The sequence below is a fragment of the Crocodylus porosus genome, unplaced genomic scaffold (assembly GCF_001723895.1).
Source record: "Crocodylus porosus isolate Cpor-Errol unplaced genomic scaffold, CroPor_comp1, whole genome shotgun sequence".
Classification (NCBI taxonomy): Eukaryota; Metazoa; Chordata; order Crocodylia; family Crocodylidae; genus Crocodylus; species Crocodylus porosus.
Window position 1 is genome coordinate 6,024,850 of NW_017728886.1, and position 16,853 is coordinate 6,041,702.

At 50.8% G+C, this 16,853-nt stretch overlaps 1 protein-coding gene across 1 annotated transcript in view; it reads left to right on the forward strand.

Moving 5' to 3' along the window:
* The window catches only part of PTH1R (parathyroid hormone 1 receptor), a 136,703-nt gene that overhangs the window by 88,745 nt on the left and 31,105 nt on the right, over nucleotides 1-16,853 (forward strand). Inside the window, exons 3-4 of the mRNA XM_019529715.1 lie at nucleotides 9,373-9,483; nucleotides 10,458-10,576. Coding sequence (XP_019385260.1) covers nucleotides 9,373-9,483; nucleotides 10,458-10,576 — 230 coding nt within the window. The remainder of the gene's footprint in view (nucleotides 1-9,372; nucleotides 9,484-10,457; nucleotides 10,577-16,853) is intronic.

Consider the following 16,853-nt stretch of genomic DNA (forward strand, 5'->3'; position numbering starts at 1 on the left):
TATATGCATACATGCATTATAGATATGCATACTAGATACACACACACACAGCTCTCCATACATAGCATACACATGCATACGTACACACACACATGCACACACATACATGGATCTTTGTATGTCAGAGTCTAATGCATATATATGAACAGACCTATTGCACCATCACATGATATATATATGTGTGTTTGTATGTGCGCACGCACACATGCACAACATTTAAGCTAGACCTATGTGCAAACATGCAGAAAGATACATATATAGGAAAAGTCAAAAATGTGTGCACACATCCCTATCGATAGATAGATAGATAGATGGGGATGTGTGCATACATTTCTGTCTATAGGTAGGTAGGTAGATAGATAGATAGATAGATAGATGTGTGTGTGTGTGTGTGTGCATGTGTGAATCTGGGTATGTCTATATATATTAGTCTGTGACATACACAAATCCACACACACACGTAAAGGCTTGGAAATGCCGCTGTAGATCCAGACAAACACCCCCATACAGACACACATCTCCCCCCTCCGAAGCTCTGGGTCATTTTTTTGGTTGCTCCTCCCTGCCTGTTTCCAATCCGCTGAATGTCCTTCCCGTAATAGAGTGACCACAATTGCACACCGTATTCCAGCTGCGGTCTCCCTGGTGCCTCACGCTGTGCCAGAATAACTCGGGCTGATTTATATTCCATACCCCTAGATAAACACCTCGGGACCTTGTTTGCATTTACCCAGCTGCCAAATGGTTGCGCAGATGGTTTTAATGTGTTCTCCACATGGATGTAGTGCTTGCATAAAAAGTGGAGATGCAAGGAGGGGCGGGAGGGGAGAGAAAAAACCCAGCAGGCAAGAGAGAAAATCCCTCGTTAGACCCACGTTACACGAGCCGGAGCAGGGAGGATGCCAAGGCATCAGCTCCTCAACCTCAGCTCCATCTGTAGCTTCTCCCTGCCTCTGTCCTGCCCCGTGGTGCCGGCTGTGTCCTGTGAGCCCCGGCGAGGAGAGTGAACAGAGCTGTGAATTCCCTGAAGTCCAGTTCAGAAAGTCCTCTGGCATTTTTTGCGTCAGAAGATGCCTCGCAGCAGTGGTATGGATTTGGTACCAACTTTAATGCCACAATAGCCCTTCCAAGCCCCAGTGCTGCAGACACTGCGTGCAGAAATCGCGAGAGCCGGCTCCTGTCCTGAAGACCTTGCATTTTCAAGAGGGGAGGAAGACACAGCATAGGGTCAGGAATAGGACCCTGCTGTCCTGCTTTGTCCGGCGTGCCTCAGTCATAAATGCAGGTGCACACAATTCACAAGCAAGTTTTCCTGAGAGGCAGGCAGTGAATTTGCAGTTCCTCAAATGTCTTTTTTTTTTTTTTTTAATAGGTAATTTTGAAAGGGTTGTCCATCTTCTCTGCACCCGGCTTCTCTGTACTCTGTCTTTGGAGCTCAGTGTGGGCTCCTCGGTAAAGAAACGGGGGAAGAGATCTGAGTGCTACCCTCTAATCTTCCCCTATGTCACCATGTTTCCCATGCCCCAGGCTCAGAGAAAGGGGACCTCAGGCCCAGATCTTTAGACTAAAGGTAGATGCGACAAGATGGGGCCTTTAAGCAGCCATGTGTCATGAAAGCAATGCGTGAATGCAATGCTCTCCAGTCCTCGGTGCATTGCATTTACTCTCCTGCTCCCTTTTGCCCCCCCAGGAAAATCTCGGGAGGGCTCACGCCAACGTCTTTCTCTTCTCACGCCCTGTCACTATGTGCAGATGCGGGTGCAGAAATGGGCACAGACTTCTCCTACACCTGGGCAGGTGTGCTCTCGTCTGAAAGTTTCTTCCATGTTCACACATGGTCTTTGTGTCAGGGGAGTCTCCCCACAGTTGCAAGTTAGCTTTAGTTGTCCCAGCCCCTGTCTGGAGGTGGTTCAAGCTTCTCCATGTTGGCCAATGAAGCTCCGTGCCTGCAGGGAGATACGCATCCTAACTCCCCCCCGGGTGATGTCTAGTTGTGATGGCCACGTTTTTATTCGTGGCATTTATTTATTCAGTCCCAGCAAAACATGATTCATGTAGAGCTGTCCAGGTTGCAGGGAAACCAGGCGGCAACCCGATGCAGAGTTGAACTAGACGAGTTTGGCCAACCTTGTTTTGGGTGGAAGAAGCACAACTGGGAAGTGAGGAGACGTCTCCCTCTCTTGGACTACAAAGTAGAGCGGAGTCCCCCTTTCATGCAGGTCTTTATGGCCATTCACATTTCAGACTCTGCTTCAAGCCGGGCGCTCTGTCTAAATACAAAGGCAGGAGAGTGTGGCTCAGTGGGAGCTGCTTGTTGAGGCTAGCAGAGAGACAGGTGCGAGGTATCAGGTGCTGCACAGGTTTTCACGCGAGGCCGAGAGACGTGGGAGCAGCCCCGGCGGAGGGGCTCTGGGAAGCCCCAGCCCTGGCAGAGCAGGAGGCATGGCAAGTCAGCGCGAGCGTCCATCGGCAGAGCCTGGCAGAAGGAGGTGCGTCGAGGCAGGTATCAAGTACATTGCAAAGTGCAAGAGTTACCCAAGGGTGCTCTGGTGCTAAGAAGTTCATCAAGTCACAGCCCTGATGAGGCTTCATTGCTCCCATTAAAGGCATTCTGCATTTGCACTTCAGGTACCAATAAAGTTATGGGCCTGAGAGGAGAGGAATTGGTGCCCAAGACCAGCTGGGGCTACTGCTGAGACGTGCAGGTTGGGAGACAAGCATGCCAGTCTGGAGGAGGGGATTGGTTTGCTATTTGGGACTTAAAGTGCAAGCAGGAGGGCTGCTTATCCTCAGGACTGAGGGATGCGAAGACTGTCGTACCCCCTTTATGATCAAGGGGTGATGCTTACAGGGATCAGCAGAAGGAGCCATGGTGTGGAAACAGATACAGAGGGTGTGTGGCTCTCCGCACCCAGAGCGTGGAGGTCTAGTCTGGACGTTCGCCGTGGCAGGTTACGTTGCAAGTTGGGCCTCCCTGGAGAGCCAGGGCAATGCTGCTGACCCTCGGGGAAACTGAGGAAGAGCGGCTCTGACGGGGCAGATGCGGAGGGAGGTTGGTTTGTGCAGTAAGGCTTTGTGCGGATAGACCAGTGCTTTGGCCAGAAGACGGATCTCAGCCAGGGCTCGGTTGGACCTGCCGGGCTGGCTGCCCTGAGCCTGTCCCAGGCTGCAGTGGGAAGTGAGAGCAAAAATGAAGGGGCAAAAATACAGAGCAAGAGCTAAGCCAGCAGCTGCCCCAGACACGGACAAATCCAGGAGCGGCTGCTTCGCTGGAGCCTCACGTCTCCCGGGGAGCTGGTTTCTTTCTGGTGCCAGCGGCGTCCACCTTCCTCCCTCTCCGTACCCGGTGTCTCTTTATTTATCCAGCACCGGGGAGAGGAAGCGTCGTGTTTTTTTATTGCGGCAGGGAAGTGGACACGGCGTTACTGTGGGCTGGGGGAGTTATTTTGAAAGCCAGCTAAGGTTGAGGCAGGTGGTGCTGAGACGGCTGGGTCTAGGAGGAGGCGACTGCAGGGGCGCTGGGGAGGGATGGGGCCTTTTCCTAGCTTGGACTGCCTCAATATTAACATGGGGCTGGTCTTCGTGGGTCTCTAAGCCCAGATCCCAGTCTGTCTCAGGCAAGCGGGCTTTATAAGCTCTCCTATAAATCAGCTAAGATCTGTCTGCTCAACATTTGGGTGTCTTGTCCCTGCTCCCTCCCCGGAAACACTGTGATGCTCTTTTTAACAAGCTAAATAAGCCAAGTGTTGTTGGTGGGGGGGGGTTATCTTCTTTTTTAATGGGCTCTCCCTTCCCCTGTCTGGATCCTTTCCACGGGCCACTGTTTTGGGGTTGGTGTGTCCCACTGTGATCCCCGTACTCATGCAAGGGAGCCCATGAGCCTTTCTAACGGGCCGTTGTTTTCCCTGCACACCAGAAAGGAGGTCTGGGCAGTGGCAAACCTCTAGCAGGAGGGACAGGTTTCATGGGGACAGCAGAAAACTAGCGTCTGCATGAGACGCTTACTGCGCGGTAGCTCATTGCAAACCCTGACACAACACTACCGTAGAGGACTCACGAGGCATCGCGCAGTAGCAATAATCTACTGCACAGCAAATATGACTAGGAAAACGTGCCGAGACGCTATTGCACAGCACAGCCAGGTAGTGCACGGTCATTTAGTGCTTGGTTATGGAAGTATTAAATGACCGCGTGCTAACGATTGTGCAGCGGGCATCTCGTTTAGATGCGTCCAGAAAGCCCAAGTTCAGTTCCTAGCTTAGCGCCTGACTTCTTCCATGAGTCCGTCCAGAGCCAGAAGCGGCCCTGCGACCGGCAGATGTCAAGAGATGCCGGAGAAGAAGGGAGGGTTGCCAACAATGGTGGCCTCCACCCCGGATTAGGGAGCGGAGCAGGAGGCGGACGGCAGGAAGGCGACCGCGCGCCTCGTGTTGATCGAGGGGGGTTGTTTAGCACTTCTATAGCCTTTGGGCAAGGCGCTGCCCCCAGCGGTTTGTGCAGGGCTGTCTCCTGCCCCGGCTTCCAGGCAGCTGGGGGAAGCCCTCACAAAGGATTTGTTCAGCAAAGAAGCATCCCCTGGCATCACGTTAGCGCACGAACCTCAACCACACTCCCTGGCACGTCGGGCCAGAGCCTCCGCGGGGCTGCACTGACCTAGCTTTGAAATGAATGGGCCTCTACTGATGCAGACCAGCTGCAACTTGGTCCATAGTCCGTGTGCGTGTGTGTGCACACACATGTTTGTGCATGCGTGTGTATGTGTGGGCATGTGGGTGCACGCATGGGTGTTGTATATGCATGTCCCCCTTTTCGGAAACACCCGTAATGCTGTTCAAATGCACAGAGATTTTGTAACCGAAAAAGGTCCTTTTGGCCAACCGTGCTGTTGCATGCAAACCATTTCAGTCCTAAACTGATCCCCGCCCCTGCCTTTTTTTTAAAAAACACTACTTATCAATTCTGGGTTTTACAATAAAGTGAATCCACTCTGGTTCCTTGCATTTGCTACATAGAGTTGCTGAGCGTCTTCTTGATCTCTCGAGAGGAACTATTATTATTCCTGGCAGTGCCCCGAAGCAGCCAAATGGAGGTGGCTGAATTTGCCTTATGAAAAGTTCTCGTGCTGAAAATTAAGAGCATTGCATGGTCATCGTGAAAAGTGTTTCCCTTCTGAACGTTTTGCTTTTCAATTCCGTTTCAGGGTTTTCCCAGTTTTTTCCTCTCTTTTGACTTGCAGGGTAGACTGCAGAGAAAAGTGAAAAGCTAAATGAAAAAAGGCAGGGGGGAAGTGCAGAGGGGAGCCGAAGAGGTTCATTTGGGATTGTTAAAATGAAAATAGCATTGCACTCTCATGCAGTTGTCTTTCCATGTCTTATATGTCCTAAGTGACTCGTAGAGTAAGTAGAACACAAATATGTGAGGTCCAGATTGTAACCCGGAGCGTCACTGGGGTCAAAATGGGATAATAAAGGAACAAGTGGTCAAGGGCGAGAGGTATGAGAAGTCAGTCAAAGGTCACAGGAATAAGTTCATGTGACTACATAAAAAGTTTGTGTGACTAAGTTTATGTGACTACATAAAAACGAACTTGCTTGCTTTTTTAAAAATGCTTTTGGAGCGTATCCATTCATTTCCTGTTGTCAGTAAACTGCAAGGGAAGAACAAATTCAGCTTTGGACAGGTCATGCAAATGCCCGTGAAGATGCCCTTGTTAAATAGTAATTGCTCTAGCAAGAGCATGGGTTAAATCTTCTCACCGCCCCACGAGACGTGCCAGGACAGCTGCACCCATTTCACAGATGGTTAAACTGAGGCACAGAGTTCTGCTGGACACCGTCCAGCACCCGTGGAAGTCGGGCAGATGACTCTCTTGGTTTTGGCAGCAGCTGGAATAATTTCTAAATTTCTCCTTCAAAAACTGCAACACCCCAGAAGCAACAGGAGCCAGGTGCCCTTCGCTCTCTGTACTGAGCAGTCTGCAGCTTTTCTGGGCTTATCGGGATGCACTGCACAGCGTTCTGCTTTCTTTGTCACCAGGGTAGGGGGAAGCAATGAAACGTGGGCCAAATAACAAGCGTTTCGTTTTGCAAAAAAAAAAAAAAAAATGTAAATGCAGTTTCAGGGAAAATCTGGCCAGAAGCTACAGTACTTCAGGGAAGCTGAAAGGAGCTGTTTAAACATTGTTAAAACAAAATATTTGTGTTTTTGGTTTTGAAAACCCTTTTCTTTTTCCTTTTCTTTTTTTGTGGGATGATTTGCCTGGCTATAGCAAAGGGTTAAACCACCCAAGTGAAACGAGACGGTCTTGGTTTGAATGATATCTATATATCTCTCGATATAGAATCTATATGGAGAGATATATAGATTCTATATCGAGAGATATATAGATATATATATAGATATATAGATATTAGTTTGTTGAGAAAATCAAAATAACTTTTTTTTTATTTGGAGTTGCACATTTTCTTTTTTTTTTGGTTTGTCAAGTGAACCAAAAAACTTCAGTTCTGTGCACAGCTCCAATTATCACTAAAAACAGTTATTAGCACAGCACCAACAGTACAGCTCGCAGGAATAGAGACCGCGTAGCCATCCTGCCTCAAAAATACAAATGCATTCATGTATTTTTGATCTCTGGACGTCTTACCGGGGTTGGGAATATTATTTACTCACTGCAGTCGAAGACGTCGGATATCCCGGTGGCTTGTCTGTGACCTTTCATCAGCACTAAATTAAAAATAAGAAATCAAAATTCAAATTGTCCTTTTTTATTTCCTAGAAGGCCTTTATTTTGAATTCAGCATTGTCCTCCCTAAACCCTAATAGGAGCACATTAACTAAGGGTTTTGGGGTTGATTTTTTTTTTTAAGACAACCTGGGGTTTTATTTAATTGTGCGAAAGGACATGCCTTACAAAGAATATCCATTACTTGAATGACTGAAAGGCTGTTGAAGGCCTATGTCTGATATTAATGAAAGACCATCTCTAAGATCTCGGTGCGTTTATCATGTCTTTTTAGTAATGGTACCCTGGAGCGTAGTCCATTTTGATTCCTGTGCAGTGCCTTTACACTACACACTTGATGCAGAGCTTAGCTAGAGCTGCATCCATCAGAAATGCAGCAGCTACTAAAGAGGGGAAAGGCTCCAGCAAACAGAAAATTAAAGTGGTGTCAAACCTACTTGTCTGCATTTGCTTGTCACCCAAATGCAGTCTTGGGGCCGTCGCAGGTCCTGCAGCGTAGCCCACGCGGCCCTCTCCAGCAAATTTCTTAAGGATACCAATTGTCTCCCAACCGAACACGTGAGTTTGGGATGGATCCATCTGCTGACAACAAAAAGGCTTCATTAACTACTGATTGCTCCCTCAAGAGCATCCAGTCCTTCAGTCTCCCAACAGCCCCATGAGTTATGGCAGAGCTGCCGTAGCGCACCGATGCACTGATAGCACGGAAGATTACCTGAGGCACATGCCATCGGACGTGCGTGAAAGTCGGCGAGACACCCCCATTTACTCTGTGACAGCTGGAATTAGCCCTGTATTTCTCACTCAAAATCGCAGCAGCTCAGAAGCAAGAGGAACCAGGCGTCCTGGCTCCTGTGTCTTTCGGCTGCATGCTCCACCGTCTGCACCAAATGATCTCAATGGGGCTATCAAGGTGTTCGAGGTGTACGTATTTGAAGCACCTATAACTATGTAGGTGTTTTAAAAATGTGTTCTTAAAAATGTACACTTAAAACAATACTGGATTGGACCAGAGGGCTCAGTACCTTGCAGAGTGCAGCCTTGACCTGCCAGAGATTGCTGCAAGTCCATTGCTGATAGATGGAGTTTGCTACCGTTTCTTTTTTTTTTCTTCCCCCTTTAACTTCTTAAGACCAGGGCAATTAGCACAAGTCATTCCTCTTCTGAGGGCAGCCTAAGGATGCACAGCTTGCTAAAGTATTGCTTGTATAAGCAAGCAGCAATGAGTGCAAGACTATAGGATGCCCTAAAGCAGAGGTGGCCGACTTGGGTTGTGGGCAGTCTTACCTGCGGTAGAGAAAATCCAGCGGCGATCAACGGTAGGATAAACTGCCCCCAAAGAGAATTTCTTCCTGACCCTAGTTAGTTAGGTTATGAAGCATGAGGATTCAGATCTCCAAACTTTATTGTGGAGGGAGCTGGGCTTTGTGGTTGGTTAGTTGAAACCCTTGCTATTGTGGCTGCTCAGTCTCAAGGTTGCAGGGGCGCAGGTTGTAGCCGTGCTGGTCTAAGGACACAGGCAGACACGGTTCTTTGGGTAAATCCGATATCTTTGATTAAACCAACTTAAAAAGTTGGGGAAATTCTTCTTTGCAAGCATTCGGGGAGCTCCGCGTTCTGCAGGTTTTCATGAATTGCTAAAGCAACTAAGAAACGATTTGTGAATTTTCACACTAAAAAAAATACCCTCTTAAGAGACACATGGAGGAAGGAGATCCTTGTGACCTGTTTTAGTCCCTTTTTTTCTCATCTGATTTCTACTCTCCTCATGTAAGCACCAGCCTCTAGATCCATATATAATGGCTACAAGTTAGCTCTCTTAAATTGCAAATCAGTGCGCATGCAGGATATCGTGTGCACTTTCTTCCAAATCTTGGATCCCTTTTTCCTGCCTTGACTTCAGTCACCAAGTTCCCATTGACTAAGGGGGGCAGGGCAAGGCCAAAGGAAACCCATTAGCTACCCCCCACTCCCTGAAAGCCAGGCAAACCGATAGCAGCAGACAGATGCCAGCAACTCCATGCAGTGTTTTGAATGTTATTTCTTTAGGTTTAGGTTATAAATGTTATTTCTTTAGGTTGGCAGAAATGCCCCCACTGCTGCCTGGACAGGTGTTGGAGCTGCCCTCAAAACTGTTTTAAAAATCCAACCAAACTCGCGTTCAGATGCATCTGTGCAATAATTCAGCAGCATTTGTTGCCAGCCGGGCACTAGTTGCAGTCCTAATTAAGCTCATCATTTGGATTGAGTCTCTCTAGAGGGTCGGTTCCCCATTTCCTCCCCTGGCTGAAGGGATGAGCTTTGCTGCTTGCCCTCAACCTGATCAGACTCAGGCTATTCCAGAGCAATGTATAAAGTGATTTCCAAAGCCATGGGACGCTCTTTCTCTGTTCTGCATTCGTCTGAGAAGAACCAGATACAAGGCTTGGCTGCATCTTCTCTCCGCATCCTAGTAGGTGTCAAACATATTGCACTGCCCAACTTCAGTGATTTTACCGAGCTAGCAACTTGGAGGCACTTAACGTGCAGTGAAGTGAATGCATGTGGAAGCGTTGAAGGGCAAGGAAGGGCAAAGACATTTGCTCCTTGTGCTCCAGTGACCTTTCATTTTTGCTTCTCCTCTGCAGATGGCTTCTGCCTGCCCGAGTGGGATGGCATTGTCTGCTGGCCGGAAGGCATGCCAGGCAAAGTGGTGGCGTTGCCATGTCCGGAGTACATCTACGACTTCAATCACAAAGGTAAGCCTCCTCCCCAATTGCCAGGAGATGGTTATCCCCTGCAGGGTGGAGGGATGTGACTTGGGACTAGTGAGCTGGAGGGGACAGATAGATAGATAGATAGACAGATGATCATAGGAAAGCCTGGCTGAAAGGGACTTTACAAGGTCACCTAGTACAGCCCCTGTTCAAGGCAAAGTCATCCCTGCCTCAACCAACCCTGCCTAACTTGAGCTTGACAATTTGCAGGGATGGAAAATCCACAACCCCCCTAGGTAACCTTTTTGCAACGCTTGAACAAATGCCCCGTTTCAACTACCATATTTTCTTGAGTACCACATACTTAAATAAGACGCACACCTTGTTTTAGGAAGGCAGAATGAAGAAAAAGGGGTTTTCCAGAGCCATGGCTGAAGCCAATACATGAAGCAGCTCAGTAGTCCCCAGCCAACTTACATCACGCCGAATTTAGACTTTGAACCCTCTAATGGCCGCTGCTGAATTGACAGCAGCTTTTGGCTGCTCAGCCAAAATCTGCTGCTAATTCAAAAGCAACTGTGAGAAGGTGAAAAGATAGTGTCTTCCCTGTTTATGCTGGCTGGAGAGAAGAGAGAGAAGCAAAGGACAGGTATTACAGTGTCTCCCTGCTTCAGTTCTGGCACAGAAATCAGCTTCTCCACTAAAGATCTACATTCCCATTTTGGAGGGCTAATTTTTTCGGAGGGAAAAGGTGTTGTGTGGTATGTGAGGAATTACAGTAGCCCTTTGGGAATTTCTTAGTAGAACAAATAGCTGAGAGTCGACAGTTGGGTCCTCGTGGGAGATTTTGGGGGGTCTGACATAAAACTGTGAGCAAGAGGGGAAAAGGAAGATGAGGGTAGACTGGCAGTGTGTCACTGAGCTCCAGGGAGGCACCAGGAGAGATCATTCCTCGGTTCTGCGAGGCCTGCTGTCTGCTCAGCATCCCATCGTGTGCTCTGTCCTTTCTTCGCTAGGCCATGCCTATCGGCGGTGTGACCTGAACGGGAGCTGGGAGCTGGTGCCAGGCAACAACCGGACCTGGGCAAATTACAGCGAGTGTGCAAAGTTCCTCACCAACGAGACGAGGGAAAGGGTAAGTAGCGCTTGTACACAACACAAATGACCTCCCCCGCTGGAGAAATTCCTGGAGCTGGTGGGCTGCATCCAAACCTTTCTTCATCATGGTTTCACCCGAAGGGGGGTGGGAACTATTCTCGAAGCCAGCCATGCCTTCTTCTACCTGGCATGAGCCATCTTCACTGCGGTCGGGGAAGAAGTGGATAGCGTGCGGTGAGCAAGGTACTTACGCAGCGGTGCCCACATGCCAGTGAGACTTGCTCCCTGCCAGCAGAGACCACCCTGTGGACAGTTGACCGTCTTCTCATAGCCTGCTGTGCAATACTGTAGCATCCAGCAGCCCCAGGCTTGGACCAGGAGTCTATTGTGCTCGGTGCTGTACAATTACAGAGCAGGAACATGGTCCCAACCTCAGAGAATTTGCAATCCAACTAGTAATAGCCCTCTCTTTGCATCGATTCTCAGTACGGAGCTGAGGACCTCTGAGTTTAAATGGCCCAGCTTCCACCCATTAAGCTAAAGAGTTGGGGATCTTCCCCAGTTAGCAGGCTTGTAAAGCTATTGTCATGACTCATGCATTAGAGGGGGCAAAACTCCCGTATTAATAAGGGTTGACACAGAGACAGGGTCCTTTAAACTCATGCTCCCCCAGTAACGAGCCACTGAAAATGGAGCTAGTCTTCATTTGGATGCTGAAATGAAGCTGAAGAGCAGTGGGGTTTGCTTCTCCGTGGCTCTGTGCCTGGGAGGTCCCGAGCAAAGAGCTACCAGAGCCGAATGATTGCATGTCACGGTTGCTTTACAAAGACACGGGTGATTTGCAAAGCCGTGGGGGGTTGGTACCCAGGAGCTCCTCATCTTTCATGGAGACTAGAGATCAAAGATCAGCCTCTGGGTTAGCTCTCTGTAGACCTCCTGCCTGTCTCCGTATGAATACAGAGCGGCGAGATGCAGAAGTGAATCCTTCATTTTTGGCAGAAGCCAGGTTGGGATTTCCATGAGATGAGGCCTCATCCGCAGAATAAAATTGCATCTCTACCATTCCTCTGTCCCCACCGTATCTGCCAAGTATCCAACAGAAACCCGTATTTCTCAACACTACCTGCATCAGATATTTCTAGGCTGAGGTGTACGCTGTGCGCCACGCCCCGTCCGTAGTTAGGATCGTGCCGTCTCCTGGCTGCCCGGAGGAAATGACGCTCGAGATCGAGCCACAAACTTCACAGCTGGGGGCAGGCAGGACGGCGACACGCACGCGGTTCCCGGGTGGAAATGCTCTCCTGTTTAAACCCAGCCCCACCAGCACCAGGGTTAGCTTGCATCAAGTGGCTAAGTGAGGAAAGAGGTATTTGAGCATTTCGGTCTATAATCATCCCAGCGGGGAACAGAAACGGCCCCAGGGCATCTCTGAGTATGCTGTGTAGACACGCCCGAGCTGGCTTTACGCTGGCTCCCTTTTACACTGCTAGCACGTCACGGAGACACATGGGTGAATGTCCTCAGCCTTTAGCTTCCTGAAGAGGTTTGGGCACACGTCCGGCTACACGTCCGGCTCTGAATGCCTACACCAGCTGCAATGGCTCAAAAGTCACCAGCTACGCAGAGTAATAAGCAGCGCCCCACTCGCGCTGGGAGCACAGTTACCCTGGCCTGAGCTTGGTTTCCACCAAGCATCTTCTGAACAGCTAAAGTCGGTCTGATAAATGCCCCCGAGAAATGACCACCTCTATTCGTGGCCGCGACTAGTAGTTGAAATCAAGGTGATGACACATGCCGGGAAATCCCGGCTGGTGGGCCCACCGTCACGGGGCCCTGGATCAGTTCCCACGAAAAGTTGGATGGGGAGGGTTCAACCATAGAAAAATAGGGGCTGGAAGGGTCCAACCCCCTACTCAAAGCAGGGCCAGCCCCAGCGATGTCACCCCAGCCAAGATAATTTGGAGGGGAGCCGGTGCTCCCTTACGGTTTGGGTGCCCGCAGGGTGCGGAGCAGCCCAAACGAGGAGGAAGAAGGTGCGTGTTGTAAGAGACGATCCTGCACGACCCTGATCAGGGAGCAGAGCCCTGTCGCTGAGTTGAGGCGTGAGGTAGGGGAGCAGCTGGTCCTGGAAACTGCTGGGGACGGCATCGCATCCTCCAGAGTCCTAGGCAAGGGGGCAAGCAACTGCCCCATCCTTCTCCATTAATAACCAGCTTCTAAGAAGCGGCAGGTGCAGTCTCCTCCTCTCAACATGAGCATCCCTGCAGAGGCAAGGCTTCACAGGGGCCATTTTACTGCAGCCTTGACACCCTGAAACACAGCTGGCAGGTAGCTATTTGCAGGAACAGGGTCACGAGGTCCATTTAGCATCCAAAGGCCCCTGTCTTCTGCAGCCTTTTAATTGCAGAGATGCCTCCCGCAGTTCCCACGGGCTGCTCATCTCCAAAATTGTCTTCCCCTGCGGTGGTATCAAAGCTGGCATCAAGTCAGGAAAAAGGCCGAGGCTAGCAATCTCCAGGCGGGAAGTTTGCCGTTGCTCCTGACATTGAGTTGAAACTTGTGCAGGGCTGCCATGTGCGGTTGGGTGGTCGCCTTGTTGTGTGGCTGCATTTCCGTGACGAGCAAGGCAGTCCCGATGTAGCTGCATTTAAGGCTCTGGGGGGTCCTGGCACATGAACGGGAATGGCCGACGAGTAATATTAGCTCATCATCTCTCTGCTGGTGGAGGGTGGCAGCAATGCAGACCCCTAGTCTTCTGCTCCCTGCAGACCTGGCAGGTTTATCAAGCCCTTCCTTGACTCTGAAGTAGGCGGGTTGGGGAATGCCAGGTGGGAGGAATTTTACCAGACACAAAGAGAGAAGTTTCTATTATTATTTTTCTCCCCCCCACTGGAGGGAGAGTATTTCCGTGTCATAAAATAGTAATGAAGGTTGCAAGGGACCTCGGGAGGTCACATCTAGTGCAAAGCAGGACCAGCCCCAGCTACATCATCCCAGCCAAGCCCTTGTCTGCCTGGGTCTTAAACCCCTCCAAGGATGGAGACTAGGAAGGAGGGAGGAAGGAACCTCCAAGGAAGGATGTCACCACTAACGACTGCAATTAACAGGCATGTTGCCATGGTATCAAGAGGTGGCTGGGATGTGTTGGGAGGGAGAGAGCTGGAGGAGCACAGCCCATGGGAAGTTGCAGAGAACTCAAGGCCTGAAGCCCAGAGGTCTGTATCTATATATCTAGATAGATAGATAGATAGATAGGGATGTGTGCGTACATTTCTGTCTATAGCTAGCTAGATAGATAGATAGATACATGCTATAAGGGAGTACAAATATGTTCTTATTTAATTATGATAACTATGATAATTATGAGGTTGTCCAAAGCAACTGTCAGGCTTGGTGGTGCTATGCTAGCTAGCACCGCGTCCAAAAGGGACCTGTGGGTCATAATTGACCATCAAATGAATAGGAGCTGCCTAAACGTCTGTGAACCTGTGAACATGTAAAGGAGGCCAGAGACTGCCAGTGTTTTTGAGCAATATAATTAGGAGGATTTCCCCCCCAGGACTGTCAAGAGGCTGCGTTGCTTTCTAATCAGCAATGTAAACTGAAGATATTCAAGCCAGGAGCATTTGCAGATCATAGCTGGGAAGCAGTTACTTGCGGGTTGGTTTTTCTGAGGGTCACTGATGTCAGATTGACACCCCGGCACCCCTCTCACGCCGCGGGGCATGGAGAGGGTATCAGGAGGCTTTCATGGAGCGACTAGTGCCGGGGAAGGACGGGATGTGCCCCCTGGAAGAAGAGGCATCCTGGATGCTGGGCCAAAGAGAGGCAGGAACATCGTTTTCAAAGTGCCCCGGAGATCATGTAGCCCTCGTGGCTCAGTGCTTTGCCTCGTCTCTCATTTTCTGCCCCCAGTAGCCCAGGAGCCGGCTCGGAGAGGCTCCCTGCCTCCAAACCAAAGAGCTGGGAGACGCGTGGCTTCCACGCCAGGGCCCTGACCCGACAGCCCCACGCTGTTTGTTTTCCATCCGGTGTTGATAGAAACCTGAGCTCGGGGCGATCAGCTCGGTCGGTGCTCGCCTGCCCGGGAACCCAGCCTGGCTACAGGGCCAGTCTGTCTCCCAGTGGTTTCTTCGTTAAGAGGAGCAGCCCCTGGGGCAAGGGTGTGCAAGGAGACAATTTGCTCGTGTCCTGGCCTGCGCTGGTTGGTAGCCCAAGCACGTTCCCCTTTCGCCTTGCTGCCCTCCCTTTGCAAGGGTGTGCGTCCATCCCGCCTCTGCTCCTCCGAGCGGGCCGCGGGCAGACTTGGGCACGGGCGCTGCCTCGCTGCCCTTCCTTAACGGGACAGTCAAGGAAGAGAGGCCAGGCAGCAACTTGGGAGGTTCATCTGTGCCTGGAAACCAGTCCCAGAGACATGGACCAAGAGAAGATGAAACCTCAGCCCACCAGCCCCGGCTTTGTCTGCTACGGCTTGTTTACAGCGCGGTGGTTTCGCTGCTCTCGGGGTAATGAGACAAGCCCCCCAGGAGCCAGTCACGTGCCAGGCATGTCGAGAAAACTGCAGTGCGTCCCAGGGCGGCTTTATCAAAACAGCGTGGTTCAAAGCCAAGTGGTTGCACAGCCTTTGCTCGCGGAGCTCATTCGCGCCTCGGTGAAAGGGTCGTGATGCTTGCAAACAAAAAGCGGCTGAATGAGTAGGGTCTGTTGGGTAGAGACTGCGTGGCCCTGCTTTATACTAAGATGCTGGGGGGGGTTTCACGTGAGACTGATCCACAGTGAAGGGAGCCTTAATATTGGGTGGAGCGGGGAACAGGCAGGGATTTATTGACCCTTTGCATCGCAGACGCTGCACCGGTTAGCTCTCCATCAGTCGTTAAAGTCTCACGTGCAAACCCTCATCAGCACGTTGTCGTGGTTATATTTCAAAGTGGCTTGCCCAGGGCTAATGAGTGACAAATAGCTGTCCCCAGCCTGCTCAGCAATGGCCTGCTCTCCTCCCCTCTGCAGAAGGGGCTCCCGTGCTATTACCACGCAAAGCAATGCTGGCTGATTAAGCCTCCGTCCTAGGAAATCGGCCTTTTCTTTCCCAGATTGTGGGATTGAAATGCGCAGGTGGGGGAGACCAAAGAGCTCAGATACGCGAAGCACAGCAGACCGGGGCATTGCTCCCTGGACCCTTGCAGGAGCCGCTCAAGGATCTGGTCCCCAAATCCCTCCTCGGCAAGTGCTTTGATTGCTGAGCCCTGCCCAAACCAGCACATCTGCACCCGCTGGGCTCCGTGAGAAAACTTCCAGGTCACAACTGGAACAAGCCACGCAACTCCTCTTCTTCCATGGGAGGTGGATCAGAGCAGCACGCAGGGCCTTTTGGTCGCATCCCGTCCCTGGGCTGTTTAATGTCACCTCATATTTAAAAAAAAAAGAGTAGGAAGGGTGACAGCCGGTTCCGGGCATAGGGGATGGTTTGTGGCCATCCAAATGCTGTCCCCGCTAGTTTTAAGCATATCATTAACCACATCTGAATCAGCAGCTTTGATGGAGCCGGAAAGCCCTTCGATAGGCAGTTTAACTTCACCCTTCCCGACAAGCCTCCAGCCTCACGCAGCCACCGGATCCATTCAGTCGTCTCCTCTTCTCACGAGGAGACTCTGGATGTCCTAATGTCACGCCAGGACAGCATCACCCCTGGGTTTGCGGCGCCCTGGGGGGCAGACCGCATGCTGGGCAGTAGGAAGCCTGACGTTACATTATCGAAGGGGCTTGGCGCTGTAGATGCCTGACTGTCAGGCGACACCAAGAACCTGCCCGCGGAGAATCCAGATGTTTCGTGACGTCTCCAGCTGTGCACCCACAAGCTGAAGCGCTCCCGGTTACTAGCCACACGTAGCCTCTCTTTATAGGGGCGCGGATAGTCCTTGCTCCAGATGTCTTTTAGGGATATAGGGAGTGATTGTCTTGCTGTCCCTTCCTTGTGCAGACCTCAGTGCAGGGTGGGCACGCCCCAGCCGGCTACCGGGGTGCATTAACCCATGGACGTAGTGGGTGCATTAACCCATGGAGCTGTGGGGTGCATTAACCCATGGACGTCGCGTGCCCACGTCAGCCAAGCTGGCCTGGGTATCTCTACACTGTGCTGCAGACATCGGGGTGGGCTTGCCCCAGAGCTGGGGGTAGATCCCAGCCCCAACTGCATGTTTCTGTTTAATTTAGCATGCCCACAATGAGGAAGGAGAACCGCCGGGCTTCAGCTTGGATAAGAGTAAATTGGATGCTTATCTTGCTGGGATCCTATGACCCCAGCTGACTTCCTGCCC